This window comes from Myotis yumanensis, unplaced genomic scaffold (assembly GCF_028538775.1).
Source record: "Myotis yumanensis isolate MYYU_CA2020_CCGP unplaced genomic scaffold, mMyoYum1.0.hap1 SCAF_18, whole genome shotgun sequence".
In the NCBI taxonomy this organism is placed as follows: domain Eukaryota; kingdom Metazoa; phylum Chordata; class Mammalia; order Chiroptera; family Vespertilionidae; genus Myotis; species Myotis yumanensis.
Genome location: NW_027223769.1, coordinates 3,953,452 through 3,971,489, shown reverse-complemented (window position 1 = coordinate 3,971,489; position 18,038 = coordinate 3,953,452). Strand labels below are relative to the sequence as shown.

Here is an 18,038-nt window from a genome sequence, read left to right as displayed (position 1 = left end):
CAAAGAGGTTATGATAAGTGCTTTACTAGCCAACACACGAGTCAGGGAAGTTACACAGTGAGATGGGAGAGAGTGGGGGTAGGGACAGTCCCCATCGGCTGGCCTCAGCCAATGACATCCCGAGGCTGGGCCCCACTGTCTTCCCTCTGCAGGCTGCACCGGCTCATCTTCAGCTGGGTCAACTGGATGTAGCGCAGGACATTGGTGTCTGCAGGGAGGGTGGGCAGGGCATTATCTGGGTGTCCTGGGTGACGTCTGCAGCCCCTCAGTTCACACCTCACTGTCCCCAGCCTTCCGTGGCTCCCCAGCTGGTATCGCCAGACCCCTTCTTCAAAAGCCCGAGACCCAACAAGGGAGGGGGCATGTCACAGCTCCAGAGTAGCACTTGCTATTCCCCTGCCAGGACTGCTCTGCTCAGGCTCCTGTTACACTCTACTTACCTCCAGTGACATCTGCAAAGCCCGTTCTCCAACCACTTACCAGCTCCACTCCCACAGCCCGTATCATGCAGGCTGTGCTCCTCTTCATTGGCTCTTAATACAGAATCTCCTGTGTCTGTCTACACACCAACACACCCCAGAGGGCAAGGAACCAGTCTCCAGCTCTGCCATCCCCCGTCCCACCCCCAGCAAATGTCCTGCCATTTCCCACCCGGGGGTCTAACTCCCAGCAAGTGCTTCACACGTGGTGGCTGGGAGAACAGGTGGATGTGGGAGTGGGTGAGTGAGGGAGTGGGTGAATGAATGTGTGTTGCTGGGGGGGGGGGGGGCATGGAGTGAGTGCATAGGGAATGGGCTAAATGGGAAGCATCAAAATGAGTCAATAAATAGATGAGAGGTGGTTGGGTGAATATCCAGGAAGCATGGGTGGGTGGATGAGTGGGGGAGTAGGAGGAGGTGGAGGTGGGGTGTGTGGTCCAGCACTCCCTGAAGTAGCTGTGCCCTGGCCTTCCTGCCCTTGTTTGCTCTGTTCCAGCCCCTCCCCCTGCTCCGCCCAGCCCCCACCCCCCTCACCTGTGGGCTCCCGGTTTCGGGCCTCCTGCAGGTAGCGCAATGCGTGCGCGTAGTCACCCAGATGGTAGAAGGCAATGCCAGCGCGGTAGGTGGCCTTGAAGTTGCCCTGCTGCTTCTCCAGCACCTTGAGACAGTACTCGCGCACCCGCTCATAATTCACCAGCTCCGACTGCAGCAGGCAGGCTGCGGGGCACCGGGACCCGCGCTCTCAGAGCCTGCCGGCAACCCCAGACTTCACATGACCGCGAGGAGCATGGATTTCAGGCTGCGAGGGAATCCCCACCCTTTCCCACGGCTGAGCCGGGCCTAAGGGCTTTTTCAGGCCACCAGGGGCTGCCGAGCCTCTGACCAATCAGAATGGGATCAATCTGCACTGCCGCTAGAGGGTGTGAAAACAGACTAGCGCTCGGGCTATTTTCGTAGTGGGGAGGTGGGGGATAGTACTGAGGGCGACCTCAGGCGGGGGACGAGGCTTTCAATGGCGCACCCAGGGCAAGGCTTTCTCACCTGAGGTTCGCGGTGGCAGCCCAAAGCCCATTTCCTGCATCCCAGCGCCTCCCGCCCCCGTGGTCCCTCCTTCCCCAAGCCCTCTCTTTGGTAAGTTCTGATGTCTCCCCCACAGACCCCAGCGCTGGTCCCTTCAAGCCTCCGCTCGCCCCTCCCCGCCCAAGGCCTCAGGATTGCCCCTCACTCCCACCCCGTCGCCTCAGCACCCTCTGCGCTCCCGACGGACGGCCGCATACCCGTGAGAGAGTCATAACATTCCACCTCCGTGTTCTCCACCAGGCGCCGCTGCTCCTCGCTGAGGCGGGCCGGCCCGGGGCCGGTGGCGGGCCCGGGGGCGGGGGTGGGCAGGCCTCCAGCGCGGGACCCCTGCGCCGCCTTCAGCTGCAGCAGCGCCCGATGATACTTGCCAATGGCTTCCCGGAACTTCTTCTCTCGGTAACAGCGCTGACCCTCCGTCTTGAACGCCACAGCGGCCCGAAGGCTGCTATCGAGCGCCGCGCCCAGGCCCCCCGACGATTCCGGGGCAGGACCAGGCCGAGCGGAGCCATGGCGGGGACCCGGGCCCGGCGGGGAGAGTGCGGGAGGCGGGCGCGGTGGAGGCTCCGGGGCTGCGCTGAGCATCAGCACCGGGGACAGCGCGCCGCGCTGCATTGTGGGAAACTCCTGCAGGCCGCTGCTGCAGCTATCTCGCTGCGCCCCGCGCCTGTCCCCACCCTTTCTCCGCCCCTTCACCTCCGGTAGCCGACTCCGGCTGCCCCCTATGGGTCTAGAGAAACCCCTCAAGACTTCCCCACTCTTTTCTTCAAATCAGCCCCAGCCCTCATTCTCCAGCCCACCTTTTCCTCTTTTCCACTCCCCCCACTCCCCCACCCTTCTCCTGCTCTCCTTCCTCGTACCCAAAGCTTTCTAGAAGGAAAGGAAAAGTCTGGGGAAAAGAACAGGAAGATTTCAACCTCGTAAAAAGCTGGTTTTCAGCCCACTGGGCATTCGGCATGTTGGATAAGGATACAGGCTTTGGAATCAAGCTGCCCAGATCAATTCCCTGGGTTTTTCCTCAGTAGTTACATATGACTTGGACAAATCACCTAAATTACCTGGAATTCTATATCCTCTTCAGTAACATGGAAGGGACAATGGTTGCAACTTTGAAACTCATTGGTTTATCTATGCAACAAACAAATATTCACTGATACCTTTTCTGTGCCAAGCTTTGGGCTGGGTGATGCTGGGATATAGCAGCGAAGGAGGGAGTTTTGGGCCCTATCCTCATGGAGCCCCTAGTCCCGTGAGGAGACAAACCAGTAGCCAGCGACAGCCCAGAGTGGGCTAGCCTTGGAAGCTCAGGCAAAGTGGTCAGGGCAGGATGGGGGAGGTACAGGCAGAGGGTCCAAGCCCCGGATGGAGGACACACAACAGGCTCTGAGGGCCCAGAGAAGGTGTCTGCCCTAGACTGTAGTGGTGAGTGAAGAAAATGTTTGTTATGAATCAATGGATCTCCTAGAGGAGGGGATAACTATGAACAAGAGAGATCTGCTTCTTGACCTCATTGAGCTCACTGAGTAGAAAAACTAGTGGGAATGCAGGTGACAGCCCAGAGTGAGTGGTGCAATCGTAAGAGTGAACAGAAAATAAAACATGTGAGAGCCTTTGGAAGAAAAACTGAGACTGAAAGAGAGGGTTGTCCTTCCACTCTCCTTAGCCACTGACTTAGCAGTGGGACCTTGGGCAGGCTCCTCACTCTGCCTCCAGCTTGCCTTCCATCTGTGCAGCATGGGAATTACAAGTGAGCTTGCTTCAGAGGAGTTGCCGGGACTGGATTATGTTATGCAGACAAAGCACTTAGCACAGGGCCTGGTACATACTGGGCAATTAACACCCTGTGTTTCATATCATCGGTGAGACTAGGAGACAGGTGAGCATAAGTGTCTGGCTCTGAGTCAGCATCCATATATGGTTGTTGAATGAGTGAAAACTTTATGTACTACCCCCCCACCCCCACAAGACCCTAGCTGGGGTCTCAACCCCAAGAACCAAGCTTGTGTTTCCATTGTCCCTTTCCCCTCCTACCCCACATCTCCCCCAGGAGGTGCCATGGCAGGCCCCACACCACATTCCCGAACCTAACAAGGCACCTTCCATTCCAACAGCAGCACCTGCTTTTATCTCTTATTGTGCTTTGCTGAGTGAGGCTCTCCCCCATCCTGTCCAACCTTGAACATCTTAGGTCAGAAAGTTCCTCTTACCTGCACCTTCAAAACCTGGCTTGGTTAAGAATCTAATATTCCTGCGGTTGAATTCCAGAGCAGTGAGGTCATCTTTCTGTGCCTCCGGTGTGTTTTGTTTTAATTAAAAACATGGAGACCCATTGATTCATAACAAATATTTTCTGAGCACCTACGAAATGGCTAGGTGCCAGGGGTTTGGTAGAAACAGGACCACTGCCACTAACTCACAGTCCAGCAAGGATGCAATGCTGGCACTTTCACAGCACCTACTAGGTGCCAAGCAATGTCCTAAGACTTTGTGAATATATTACTTACAATCTAAATACACCACAATGAAGTTAAGTAAATCAGATCCCATTTATCAAACATTTGCTATCAAAGACCCATAAAGCCACAAACAGATGGCCCTCGCAGGCGATGTGTTGGGCTTGTGCAACCATTTAAAAATATTGAATTCGTTGCCAACATAGGAAAGCAGAGATGTTTAAGGAATTGCAGGTTTTCCGCTTCACTTGAACAAAATCTGAAAACCTGGTAACATCTAGGTAGAATTCATGACTGGGGCAGACATTCTCCGTTTCCCATGGCCCATCCCTCCTAGATTCTTCCCAACTCTGAGTCTGAGGGCCATTCAGGTTGCACTGGAATTTTCCTCTTAGCCTCTCTATCTACCTCCCGCAAACGTTTCCGCTTGGGATCCCAGTTTGATCCTGCTGAGCGGTCCGGGCGGAAGCCCGCCAGTGCCCCCTCGCGGAGGAAGTTAGTGAGAACATCCCACCCCAGGGATGAGGCCCGGAAAGTAACCAATCAAAAGCAAGAGATGGACCAGAATTTGACCAGTAAGGACAGAGAGCGCTCGGAATAAAAGAAACTCTTTTATTGAAGTGGGAAACGGACACACACTGAGACTTTTTTGATGGGGTGTCGGGGCTCAGGGGGGCCCCGGCTGGGGACAGCGGAGCAGGCGGGCGGCGAAGAGGCTGGTGCCCCGACGCTGGGGCCTCGCATACTTGAGGAAGATGGCAGCACGGCCGGGTGCGGGGCCTCGTAGCACCGCGCGGGCCATGCACGGCTCCAGGGGGCCCAACTCCGCCGGGCTGCGAGGAAAGGGAGAAACTAAGGTGGATGCAAGGGGTGGCGGTGGAGATGACCTGTCCTCGGAGCTGGGGCTCGAGGCCGAGAAGACACGTTGACTTGGGTCCCGGAACCTTCCAGGGCACGTGGCCCATCATCTAGACTAGAAAGTGACTGGAGGGGCCGGCAGACCCTCGATTCTCCCCACAGGGCGCCAGGCAGGGCGCTCGAAGAGGGAAGGACTGGGGCTGAAGATGGACTGGCATCCGGCTCTACCCCGTGGGCACGGCTGGGAACAAAGACAATTCGCCCAGCCCCTTGGTGGCATGGTTAACAGGGATAGGGGCTCTAGCAGCTAAAGGGACACCCCGTTTATGATTAGAGGCTAGCAGACCTCTCATTCTCAGCAGTCCCATCTTCCGGGCTTGGGAGAGCCTATATTCCACCCTGGACAAGATTAAGGGTCCCCAAATCTGGACAATACCCCACTCTCTCAGACCCGCCCAGAGAAAAGCCAATGGGATACCCCAAGGCCAGGCAAATACCCCATTCTCTCTTATGCCCAGAAAAATCAAGTCTAGGTGTCATCGTGCCCTCCCCCCCCCCCCCCCCCCCCAACAATTGTTTCTCACTCTCTGAGACAGTAAAGACAAGGACCAGGAAGGCAGATCCTGAAGCCGCCCCCCGGGGGGTGGGGGTCCCTCTGTGGCCATACCTGTAAAGTGCCGGCTCCAACCCAGAGCCCGCCACGTGGAGCACACGGCGCGCCAGGCTCAGCGCCGCCGCTGCGCAGCGACTGGGCTCCCACCCAGCGGCCTCGACCTCCAGTAGAGACAGTTCCAGGAAGTAGGCGGCGAGGAGCATCACCTGCCAAAGCATCACCGGCCAGACCATCAGGCCACGCGTCTGTACCGCACAGGCCACGCCCCTCGCCGCGCCGGCCAAGCCACTGCCCCTCCCCTCGCACCTGGGGGTTGCTCCCTGCCAGAGCAGCCAGTAGCTCCAGGCAGAGGAGTGGACCCGGGTGGTGCAGTCGGAAATCCAAGCGGCTCAGGATGCGGCGCTCGGCTCGCAGAAGCTCGGCCTGGGAGAAGGAGCCAGCGCCCAGGAGGCAGAGGGAGGCGGGCTGCAGATTGGGGAGAAAGACCTTGGCTGTTACTCCCTGCCCTGGCTTCGGGTCTGTCCACGTCCTGGACCTCAGTTTTCTGGTCTGTAAAATGGGACCATTGATTTGTTGTGTGGAAGTCTTGGGGAATATAGGCTTCAGAGTCAGAGAAACCTGGATTCGAGTTCAAACCCTACCACTCCGCACTGTGTGACATGGACATCCAGGGCGCGGAGACGCCAAATCTGTAAAACGGAGATATTGCTCCTACTTCACCAGGCAGTTCTGATAATGCACTGAGTTTACACATGTTAACTGTAACCACTCGGTAAGGATTACAACTCCTGTAACTAAGTCCAAGCCCCAACTAGACTTTGGGCAAATGTCTTCCTCTCTCTGGGCCTTAGTCTCCTCCAATGTTAAAAGGACACATCGGCAGCCCCACCTCATCAGATCTGCTGGGATTCCAAGACGATATGAAGTGTTTGCGGGGCATGGTGCTTGGCACACAGTAGGGCGTTTAACCTGTGACTACTGCCAGGACAAAGAGCTGCACTCTCCTGGCCCCGCCCCGGAAGTACCTCGGGAAGCACGCACTCTTCCATTTTGCACGCCACGAACAGGCAGGCCATGCCCAGCAGCTGCAGGCGGTGTAGGCGCACCCGGCTGCAGCGCAGGTAGGAATCGAGCAGGTGCACAGCCAGGTAGAGCGTGTCCCCCGCCAGCCCCAGGTACTCCTGGGGAGGGGCGCAGGTTACAATCAGGCTGCCACGCAGGCCCAACCCCACCCCCTTCTTGATACCTACTTACGTGCACCTGGACCAGCCAGTCCACCACTAGTGCTCGCATCTCTGGGGTCACGGTGCGGGGCAGGGCCATCTGGGGCAGCGCAGGGCACACCTGGGGTTAGGTAGGGAGGGCCTAACTCTCCACACCTGTGCCTCAGCCTCTCCCCTAAACACCGGCCCTGGGTGCGGCAGCCTCCTCGCCCGTTGGGGGCAGCATGAGTGCCGCACGAAACTGGCCTCCAGCGTCTCCCGATGTGCTCCTCTTCCGGAACCATCTAGAACCCGGACTCCCTCCTGATGTTTCCCTACCCACCCTCCCAGTCGTCAGCCCCCATGCCACAGGACCTCCTGAGCATCTCCCCCTGCGTCCCCAGGCAAATCCATCCTCCTCACAACACCGGTTTTCTAAAGTAGAAATCTGACCAAGGAACTCCCAGCTTAAAACACTTCCTCGGCTTCCAGGACCCCCCAGAGAAAATCTAATTCCTCTCAGACTCTCCCAGGCCCTGTTCTTGCTCCAACATCACCTCTTCCCTCTCTCCTCACACCCCAGCTGCCCCAGCCTTCTTTTGGCCCTAGGCTGTGCCAACCGTATCCCTACCTCAGTACCTATGCATATATGTACTATTCCCTCCACCTGAAGTGGTCCATCCCCAGCTCCTTGCATTGCTGACTTCTAGTCATTCATGTCTCAGCTAAACCGTCCCTGACTCTCCATACTCCTCCCTATCACATCACTTTATTTCCCCCATATTATTTCCACTCTGGAGATGGCTGTTTCATTGTGTATTTTGTTTGTCCAACGAGGCTGCGGGCACCACAAGGACAGGGATTTCTGTCCAAATCCCAGCTGTATCTCAGCTCCTAACAGAGATCCTGGCCCAGAAGAGATGTTCACAAGATATGTGTTAAATTAATTCATCCCTTGAGTGTTTCTTCTGACAGCGTCTGTCACAGCCTGTGTTGGGTCTTTATGGCCCTTCTGACGTTATCACCTACACTTGCTTGCTTGCCTTCCACAATGCAGACAGACTGTGCGCTGTTCGTCCTCAGTGCCTAGAGCATGCTCCACAACATGTGTTAAACTTACTTTGAAACTCTGTAATTTTTGTAAGGCACAGGGGGGATAGAAAAAAACATTTGTTGATAAATTGCTAAATATTTGTTAAACGAATAAGTGTGAGGGATGAGTAAGAGGGGTCTGAAGTACCAAAGGAGGAACTGCAAACGGCCGGGGAGGGTGGGAACAGTCATTCAAAGATAATTGTGCAGGAAAAACCAGCCAGGAACTGGGGTGGGGTTGGGAAGGGGCAGACAGGCTGGCGGGGGGTGGGGGTGGGGTCAGAAATGCCCATCACACGAGCTCTAGGCGAGTCCGGCAGCTCTGGCCTGGGCCAACCCACCCCCTGGGCTGTCCTCGGGGATGGGGGGCTCCCAGGGAGTCTCCCCGTCCGCCTCACCATGACCTCGGCGAAGATGTCCCTCGCGTACTCGCGTTCTCCCTGCAGCCCCAGCGCGCTCAGCGCCTCCTCCAGCCCCGGCGGCGCGCACCGTCCCGGGGGCCTTTCCGGGGGCCTTTCCGGGGGTCCTGGGGAGGCGCTCGTGCCCGCGGGGACGTTGTCCGGGACCGGGGCGCTCGCAGGCTCTGGGCCAAGGGCGGCTGCCGGACTCTGCAGGGGAGGATTGGGTCAGCGCCTGGAGCGTCCCGCTGGGAGGGGACCCAGGCTCCTGTAGCTCACCAGCATCTTTTAGGCTGGCGTCGAGGGCGAAACCAAGAGCCCACCTCTTCCTACTGGAGCGAGGATCCGAGGCCGCCGGCGCTTAAACAAGGCTGGGCGCATGCGCGCTGAGTAAGCTTCACCTGGGCAGGTGCGTGGTCAAGGGCGAATACCACTACTGCTCTAAGGTCAGGCAGCTGGAGCCAAGCTCTCATCCTCCACTTACCACGTGGCGAGGAGCAGTCCCTTGGAGCCTCACGATCTTCAGCTATGAAGTAGAGATTGTTTCAATTGAGAGTTGTCCCGAGGATTTTATAAGATTGTGTGTTAAGTGGCCAGCTCGGGGCTTAACAGAATCAAAGCTTAGTACATAGGAGCTACAAGTCGCTTCACAACCATTTAGAGAAGGCCTCTGTGCTCTGGGCAGTGGGAACTCAGGGGTGAGCAAATCCCCTTGCGGCCGCCTTAGGCCCAGAGCGCGGGTGATGGGGAGAAGTCGCCAGCGATGGGTGGGCCTGTAGTGCGGCAGCTCCTCGCTGCCCTCCCTGTGCCCGGACATGCACAGGGGTCCTGTGCACACCTAGTCAGTCAGGTCTCACTTGGCCTCTGCTCAGAACTCCATTGCAGCTCCCATCCCCCTCAAAGTGAAAGTCCATGCGGTTCTACATTATCTTCCCACAGGTGAGCGTACACCTGTGAGCTCATCTCCTAACCCAACCTCCCTCATTCCTCCCTCTCCGGCCACACTGGCCTCCTGGCTCATCCTCAGCCTCACCTCAGCCTTTGCGCTGGCTGTTCCTCTGCCTGAAGTCCTCTTTCCTCACATGCCCCTCACTCCCTTTAAGGCAGCAGTTCTCAACCTCCTGGCCCTTTAAATACAGTTCCTCATGTTGTGACCCAACCATAAAATTATTTTCGTTGCTACTTCATAACTGTAATGTTGCTACTGTTATGAATCGTAAGGTAAATATCTGATATGCAGGATGGTCTTAGGCGACCCCTGTGAAAGGGTCGTTCGACCGCCAAAGGGGTCGCGACCCACAGGTTGAGAACCGCTGCTTTAAGGTGTTTACTCAAATGTCACCATCTCCATGAAAAGCATCGTCCTGAACACTTCTTTCCCCATCTCTATACTTATTCTCTCCTCAGCACGAACTGCCTCACTAGAACGTGAACCCATGAGCGCAGGGCGGGTCTGTTTTCATCGCTATACCCAGTGCCTAGAACACAGCTGGGCACAGAGTACTCAGTAAATATCTGTTATGAGTGAGTGGAAAGGCTGGGTTTGTAATTTAGCGATAGCTGTCTGGAAGGACCTCTTTGAGGTGACGCTGGAGCTGAAACCTGGGAGGAGGAGCCAGGAAAGCAAAGACAGGGGAGCTACCGCACGTGGAGGGAACGGCCTGAGCAGAGGCCCTGCGGTAGGAAAGAGCTTGCTACTTGGAGGCATTGAGAAGTCAGAGAGGCTGGCAACGCAAGCAGAGAGAAGCGTGAGATGCTGGACCAATGGCTTCCTGTCAACATGCAGTAAACCCAGCGCCTTCACCACAAGATCCCGCTGTTACCTCTCTAACCTCATTTCCTTCTGCCCTCCATCTCCTTCACTCCACCTGAGACACCTTGTCCTCGTGGTTCTGAAACACATCAGGCACCTGCCTGGCTCAGGGCGTCTGAGCTTGTGGTGAAAACCTGCATATTTACATTCCCCGTGTGTCTCTATACAAGACACCAACTACACAGAGGACGTTGTAACATGATAGTGGAGACACCTGACAAACGCCACCTTAACCGCGGGATTCGTCACCACCGCTAATGGGATGTTCAGATTCCTCCTGGTAAGTTGCACTGAGAAGGGCACATCATTTCTGGGAATTCCTGTCAAAAATAGCTTGAATACAGCCACAAGGAGACAGGCAGTGATCCCTCACTGCGGGACATTCTGCAGAATAACTGCCCGTAAGCTTCAAACCTGACAACTGGATTCAGCAGCGAGCCTGGACTGAGTCACCAGCCAGGAAACTGTTTCCTTTTTGGTGCACAAGGACATTAGTGTGACCACCACAAAATCTGATTAAGGTCTGAGGAGAACATTGTTTCACTGTTAACTTCCTGACCTTGATCACCGGATTGGGGTGAAGACAAAGTTCTCATTATAGGATAGGTATGTAAACGTGGGGGGGGGGGGGGGGCAGAGTAAATGTAAAACACTGTGGGGAATCGCGTGAAGGGGAGACGAGAATTGTACTTTTTAAAATAAAAAAAAATAGATTTATGAAAAGTAGCAGACACAGTAGAGTTCCCAAGTACCCCGCACCCAATTTCCCCTATTAACGCCTTATACATCATTGGTGTGGTAATTTGTCACAATTCAATGAGCCATAGAAATGTTATTCAGATTTCCCATTTACTTAATGTCCTTTCTCTGTTCCGGGACCTCATTCAGGATACGTTACACTTAGTCTCCTTGTCTCCTAAAGCTTTTCTTGGCTGTTCTCAGGCTTTTCTTGTTTTGAACCTCGACAGCGTTGAGAACTAGTGGCCAGGTCTTTTGTAAAACATCCCTCAGCTGGGATTTGCCCGGTGTTTTCTATTAGACTGGGGCATCTGTTCCACAGAGGAAGGCCACAGAGACAGGGTACCATTCTCACTGCATATCAGACTCACTGCCACCATGACTCATCACCGGCTGCTGTGGTCGTCAGTCTGCCCCTCCTCTACTGTCCTCTTTGGAAGGAAGCCACTTGGCAGCCACACCGAAGGAGGGGCTATGCTTCCCTGAAGGCAGAGCATCTACGGAAACTATTGGACTTCTGTACAGGCATGTCTGTTCTCACCATTTTGGGTATAACCAATACTGCACTGTTTTATTGCTCAAATTGGTGCTCAAATTGCGTTCAGCTTTGGCCACTAGAGGCTCTTCCCATTGGCTCCTGTGTCCCTTTACATGCCATTAGTGAGGTTTCTTTTCTTCTAGGTCCTTAATTCTGGACACGACTGGATGCTGCAGGTTCATCTTGTGTATTTCCTGCTCTAATCCTAGAATCACTTTAGCACTATTTTTTAAAGTTTCAAAGTTTTCTACGGGTCTGAAATTATTTCTAATCAACGTCAAAAATACGCGAATCACACTTTTTTGGAAAGCTATCTGACACATATCAAAATGCAGCGACCCTGGAATGTAGGCCACAGAAATACAAGCACAAGCACAGTGAGAGGGGACTGTTATGGTTACTTCAGTGCTGCGGGTAGCAGCAAAAAGCAAACAGAAAACCTGGAAACAAGTAAATCCTTGTCCACAGAGGTGGCAGCATCAGCTGAGGTGTGTCCACCCTGAAGAACCTTGTGAAGCAACTGGGAAGCATCACAGCAATGTCCACAGGAGTTCCTCCAAATGAAGGGACTAAAAAAGACCTCATTTTCACCGGTGACCCCACCCAGCCTCTGAACGCACACACGGTGGTGGGAGTGCGGGTTCCCTGTGGCAGCACACAGCCCAGGGGCGTGGCCTGGTTACCTGGGAGGAGAGGTGTACAGAAAAGGAGGAGCCAGCCCTTCGCGATGCCACGCCCATCTGTGCAGGAGGTAATGAGACCCACGGTCAGGGCCCCAGGTCTGGGATCCGGTGACTCACTTCCTTCTGCACACTTTGGTTTTGTTGCATTTTTCTTTATATACACACACAAAACTTGTGACATGCACATGACAAAAAACAGATGACTCAAAATTTAATTTTTCTAATTGTTAAAATTTTATTAAAATTCTTTCACCTAAAATTCCCAGTTTGGGAGAAGTCCTACAGGAATAAGAACATCTAAGGACATTAAGTTCAACGGAGGAAGCAGCTGGTTAACCTACAGGAGTCTGTCCAAGGACTGTGACAGGTCCCCAGGGACAGACCACAGAGCTGAGTGAGTTCTTGAAAGGACTCTCTAGCACCGGCCCCTCAGACTGTGACTAGAGGGGAGAAGAAAAGTCTTTTCTTCATAAGCCTGTTTATCTGATTACCACCAAGGCATACTTTTATGATTTAAAAAATGTCCATAAGAAATAAAGAAAAAATCCAAAAAATTCCTCGAGTCTTGGTCGCAGGTAACAGACTTCCTGGACTCAACTTTTCTGCTACCCTCACTTAAGATCTCAAAAACTCCCTGTGTGGGAAGCCCTGATAGCTTCTGGCAAAATCGGATTGAAGTTCGCCTGTGCCCAGCATGGCAGCCCTGGCCCCAAGGTCTGGGAAGAGTGACTCAAGCATGGGAACCAGCTGTCAGAGGACTCCCAGACGGAGGGGCTGTGACCCAATCTGAGGTGCCCCCAGCTGACAGCCACCACAAATCCCATTATACCAAGGAATCTGTGGGGGAACTAGGGGCCTCGAGGCTCCCCAGCTTAGCATCAATGGAGGCTGGGGGGATGCAGATGCACGGGCAATGCCTGCTCTAGGGCTCAAGCACTTCGGGAAGTGAACATGCTCCCTCTCACACTCCTGACAGGGCTCAGTGACCCCTCACGCATCCTCCTTGTTCAGAGCCACCTGGCCCTCCCGCCCCTGGCCCTCCCCCACTTTCTGCCTAAGCAGTTTCCAAGCGCCTGGGATGACCTCTGTCCACCACCCCCCACCACAGGCCCCGTTTCCTAAACTCAACAGCTTCCCTCCCAGCAGTCCCCTCCCTCTCCAGCCTGAGCTTGACACCACCTCCCCCCAGGACGCCTTCTCTGCCTGCACAACTTAAAAGGGCCCTACCTAACAGCAATGGGAGCAGGAGGCAGCTGGCACTTGGGGCCACTCCATAAGCAAGGAAAGGCCCAGGGTGGTGGGCCCGGTCTGGAAGAGTCTTTATTGCTTGTACCGTACAAATATGAGGAACAGGGAAAGGCCAGTGGGGAAGAGGGAGAACTGTCAGATAAGTGACATACACACACAAAAAGAAGAGACCTCCCACCCCCCAAACCAGCCCCACCCACCCCAGATGTCTCTCGGTGAACTACCTAGTACAGGAGGTGGGAAGATCAAAACCACAAAAGTTACATTCCAAATACCCGGAGATGTTGGTGGGGAAGGGGGAGAGACAGGGCAGCAAGTGGACCTCGCGTGTGGCTCTCACACTAGGCCAGCCACCCTCCCCCTGGGAAGAAATGCTGGGGTCAGGGCCAGGGGCCCGAGTCCACACACATACGCACACACACCACACACTTGAGGCCGGGACACGCTTGCTCTCACACATACATACCCAGCACACATGCACACACACACCCCATGTGCACTGTCTCAGATGCACAAGGACACCAACAGCACACAATCCAAGGCACGCACGCACACGAGTGCCCATAGCACTGACACGTTCACCTTAAGGCTGCAGAACGTGGGGCTGGGGGAGGGGGGTGGCCTGGAGCCTCCTTCTGAGAAGCCCCCACCCCAGTACGTACCAGAGACACCCATCCCTGCCCCCTCCTCAACCAAGTTCATGGGGCCCAATACTGTCTCGGTGCGAGATGTGTAACAGCCGAGGCTGGCACCCCTCCACCCCAGGCAGAGAGAAGGGGCAATCCTGGCCCCCATTCTGGGAGGGGCCAGGCCCAGGTCCAGCAGGAGGTAAGGCTGGCTGGAAGGAAGCCCTGGTAAGGCACGGGGCTTGGGGTGGGAAGGCTAGGCCCCACATGTTCCTCCTACTTCATCCACAGGGTCAGGAGAGCAGCGTGGGGCGCAGGGAGGCAGCGTCCATCCCCTTGGCCGCTCTGGGTTCCCCTCCAGATAATCGACCCCAGCCCGAGGGAGCCCTGGACCTCTGCTCCTGCAGCTCCCAAAGGCCCCCGCCTGGGCCTGGACATTACTGCTTTTCTGCTGCTGGGTGGGGAGGGGGCTGGGCTGTCCCCTCGCCAGGCCACTCGGAGCCTAATGACAGGCACGGAAGGCAGCCCAGAGCGCTGTCCGCACCTCTGAGGGCGGCAAGCACAGAGCAGGCAGCCGTGGGCGCCCAGCCGATATTCAGGCAGTCCCCCCGGCTTTCGCTCCTCACTGGGGCTTGTGTTGATCAAAACCCAAGATCTTCCCAACTGCCCAAAGGCCAGGTCCTGGGGCAGCGGCAGGGTCTCCCCAGTCCTGATCTGGGCGCAAAAGTGAGGGCAGGACAGGATCCTGGAGGCAGGGCCACTGGGTCCACTGAGAGGAGGCTGGCAGAGGGCTGAAAACTAGAAATGGGGGTAAGGGGTGAGGGATGGAGAGGCAAACAAAAAAGACCAAAAAAACAAAAAGACAAACCCCCCCCTGCCCCAGCGGCAACGGCAGCCATGCATGTCCGTGGTGGTGGGGGCGGCGGCGGCGGCGGGCAGGCGGGCGGCACTGCTCACTCGCGGATGCTGGCCGAGTAGGAGAACTGGGGGAAGTGAGTCCGCTGGTCCATGTCCAGAGAGCCCAGGCTGTCATCTGCAGGGGTCAGTGGAGGTGGATTGGGAAGACGGGCTTTCAGAGGGCCCAGCACCCCGGCCAGACTCCCGGGGAGGGGGACAGAGGGGAATCAACCTCAGAAAGGACTACAGGCAGAAACTCCAGCTGGTGAGGTGTCCACCAGACTTCTTCCCTGACAGACACCCTTTGGTCATAGCCCTGGTCTCGGAGCTGCTCACTCAGCCACCTCAGCATCCCACCAGCTCCCTGCTCTCCTCCTCCTCCTCCCCTTCCGCACCTCAGTCTACCTCGAGGTCTGCCCACACTTCTTTTAGCAGCTCCTGCCCTGGCCACCACTCCCACCCACAACAAACCCTCCACATGCAGCCAAAGGTCTTTCTAAATCCCTGATGCAACCCTGTTCCTCTTCCTAAAAAAGCCCTTCCGTAGGCCCTGTACAATCCCCACTCCTCCCAGGGGCCAAGGCCCTCCGGCTCACCCACCCCCTCGCCTCTCCCCTCCCCATCTACTCTGACCTCTGCAACGCGCTCATTTCTAGACGTCCCACAGCCATTCCTTCTGTCAGGACTGAGTCTCAGCTGCCATGTCTCCCCCTCCAGGAAGCCCTCCCTGACCCGCAGCCAAGCATTTCCTCTGGGCTTCCCCAGTCCCTGTGCTCCTACACACTGTCCTGACCACCCTGGGCTGTCACCCCACCTGGACTGAGCACTCCCCGAAAGCAAGGCCCAGGGCTGACTCCATCACTGCCTTGTCTCCAGCAGAGCCTAGCACTGGGCGGGTGAGAGTAAGAACTCAAACAGCTACAGAGTCAATGAATAATCCGGCTCCAAAGACCTGGGTGGTCTGGGAATACAACTATGGACCTGCCATCTCAGTACTGACGACTCCCCAAGCATCTCCTACCCAGACCTCTGCCTGGACAACTGGAACGGGGGGGACCCAGTGGCTGTGGTGAGCCTCACTGGGCCCACAGACGACTAACAGCAAAAACCCTGCGAGCTTCCTCCCTCCCGGAGAAGTGGGTCAGCAGCAGACGCCCTCCACCGCCCGGCCAGCCCACGGGATGCGGGGCCTCAGACACTCACAGCGGTCCGGGGGTGTGATTGTGATGGACTGGGCAGTGAACTCATCATCGAAGTACCTGGTGTCGACCTCGGATGTGACCTGAGGTTTGAAGGGCGGTGGGAGCTGCGGAGGAGAGGAGCCCAGGCTCAGGACCCTGAGGCCAGGCGGCTTCGGCCAAGGTCACCCACAGGGGCCGAGCTCCTGCTGGCAGCAGCGGGTGGTGGCACTCACCTTCTTCTGTACCACATCCTGCCAGTTGATGCTGAGGAAGAACCTGTGCTCCATGACCTCCTTGGCATCGCTGGGCCCCCCGCCGAGCCTGAGCAGAGATGGCCATGAGCACCCGCCTCCCGGGGCAGCCAGGTTCTGGGAGAGGCTTTCGGTGCAGGCCTGGGCCTGTGACATGCAGGCCCTGAACAACCTTAATAAGCCTGTCCCGGCCACAGACCTCCCCCTCACAGAGGAGGAAAGTGAGGCCAGGCGGGAACTCGTGCCTAGGGCCAGAGCCAGGAGACTGCAACTTGGGCCAAGACCAAAATGTGAACTGAGAGGGCATTTGGCCACCTCACATCCCGGCTTTGCCACGTATGACTGGGCCACCCAAGGCCAGATCAGGGTTGCCCTGCTCCTCAGCATCCCCATAAAACAAGGTAGTGCGGGCAGAGAACTAGAGAGAGGCCTGCCCCCAGGGAGTGCTCCGAGTGCCAGCTATGGGGACTATCAGAGGCTGTGGGGACCACACACAGCACACCCACCAGTGCGTGTGCCTGTGGACACTGCCCCTTTGGGCCGGGGGGACAGTGGCAGCAGGTGGTGCTGGGCAGCGCAGGGCAGTCACCAGCCCTCACCTCTGCTTGGGGTCCTTCTTAAGCAGCCCAGCCAGCAGGGACTTGGCCTCAGGGCTGAGCGTGCGCGGGAAGCGGATCTCCTCCATGAGGATGAGCTCGAAGAGGCGCTCGTGGTCCTGGTTGTAGAAGGGCAGGCGGCCGCACATCATCTCGTACATGACCACGCCCAGCCCCCACCAGTCCACAGCCCGGCCGTAGTCGTTGTCCTCCAGGACCTGATGGGGAGGGGCAATGAGGGGCCAGGACCATACTCTGGGGCCTAGGAGCTGACTGGTCCAGTGGGGACAAGGCCCTGCCTGGGGCTGGGGAGGGCAATCTAAGGAATTGGAGCCCGGCCCTCAGAGCGTCTAGGTGGGGGAAGCATCCGGTCCCGGGGCCCCGCCTCCCTCGGCATCACAGCCCCAGACACCTCGGGTGCTAGATATTCGGGGGTCCCGCAGAAGGTTTTCATGGTGGCCCCATCACTGATGCCCTCTTTGCACAGGCCAAAGTCAGTGATCTTGATGTGGCCGTCTTTGTCCAGCATGAGGTTTTCCAGCTGTAGGAAAAGTCCGTGTATCAGGAACATGTCTTCCCAGGCTTCCTGCCACCTCCCTGAAACCCCAGGTGTCCAGCCCTGCCCTGGAGGGGGCTGTCACACCATGGGCTCCAGGCCGAGCTATGGGATACACCCCAGCACAGGGTTAAGCCCTCACCCTCTGAGGCTCACACCTCCCCAGTCCCTGGCCAACCCCCAGGGGAGCTGGAAAAAAAACAGGGCTGGGTCCTGCCCCACCCTGCCTCCCCTCCCCCACTTTGGATGTGAGGGACAGTATCTCTCTCCTTTTTCTTAAGCTTCACACAATGGGCCATTGTGCAAAACCCCCAAGTCAAGACAGATCACTTCCAGTCTCTGACACCCCATGTGCCCCTTCCCTATTACTAACCATCCCCTGCTCCAGACAGAGAAGTAATTTTACTTCCTTGCTCTCTTTTGCAGTTTCTCCTGCCTATACATACGCCTGTCATCAACACAGATTCGCCTGTCTGTCCTGGCTTTCCCAACGTCAGTCTGTGAGACGCGTCCACACTGCTGTGTGTGGCTGAAGTGTGGTCTCTTTAACTGCTTTGGAGCCCCAGTATGCGAACACACCACCTGGACTTTATCCATTTTCCAACAGGGACACCAGGTATGACTAGTGCTGCTAGGAGTGTGTCCACATTTTGAGGTGCACGCAGGTACCTGTTCCTGTGTGCATATGCCTAGGGCACAATGGCTGGCTCACAGGGTGTGCACATGTCCACTGCTGGTG

The 18,038-nt window shown here is 56.4% G+C and overlaps 3 protein-coding genes across 5 annotated transcripts in view; all 3 read right to left on the bottom strand.

Moving 5' to 3' along the window:
* Positions 1-8: 8 nt before the first annotated feature.
* TTC9B (tetratricopeptide repeat domain 9B) lies at positions 9-2,184 on the bottom strand. Its single transcript, XM_070398053.1, has 3 exons — positions 1,757-2,184; positions 1,014-1,196; positions 9-208 (listed from the first exon to the last, which is right to left on the bottom strand). The coding sequence occupies exons 1-3, from the start codon at positions 2,169-2,171 to the stop codon at positions 105-107; spliced, it is 702 nt and encodes a 233-aa protein (XP_070254154.1). The 5' UTR covers positions 2,172-2,184; the 3' UTR covers positions 9-104.
* A 2,454-nt stretch (positions 2,185-4,638) lies between these two features.
* Positions 4,639-10,403, bottom strand: CCNP (cyclin P). The gene is made up of 7 exons (XM_070398485.1): positions 8,452-10,403; positions 8,173-8,382; positions 6,735-6,824; positions 6,506-6,661; positions 5,787-5,945; positions 5,535-5,686; positions 4,639-4,842 (listed from the first exon to the last, which is right to left on the bottom strand). Exons 1-7 carry the CDS (start codon positions 8,455-8,457, stop codon positions 4,677-4,679), a joined length of 939 nt encoding a protein of 312 aa, XP_070254586.1. The 5' UTR covers positions 8,458-10,403; the 3' UTR covers positions 4,639-4,676.
* Positions 10,404-13,239: 2,836 nt separating this feature from the next.
* The window catches only part of AKT2 (AKT serine/threonine kinase 2), a 53,323-nt gene continuing 48,524 nt past the window's right edge, over positions 13,240-18,038 (bottom strand). For all 3 annotated transcript variants that reach the window (XM_070398481.1, XM_070398483.1, XM_070398484.1), the window contains exons 10-14: positions 17,156-17,284; positions 16,747-16,961; positions 16,130-16,217; positions 15,919-16,021; positions 13,240-14,851 (exon numbers count right to left, since the gene is read on the bottom strand). In XM_070398481.1, the coding sequence (XP_070254582.1) occupies positions 14,772-14,851; positions 15,919-16,021; positions 16,130-16,217; positions 16,747-16,961; positions 17,156-17,284 (615 nt within the window). In that variant the 3' untranslated portion in view covers positions 13,240-14,771. The remainder of the gene's footprint in view (positions 14,852-15,918; positions 16,022-16,129; positions 16,218-16,746; positions 16,962-17,155; positions 17,285-18,038) is intronic.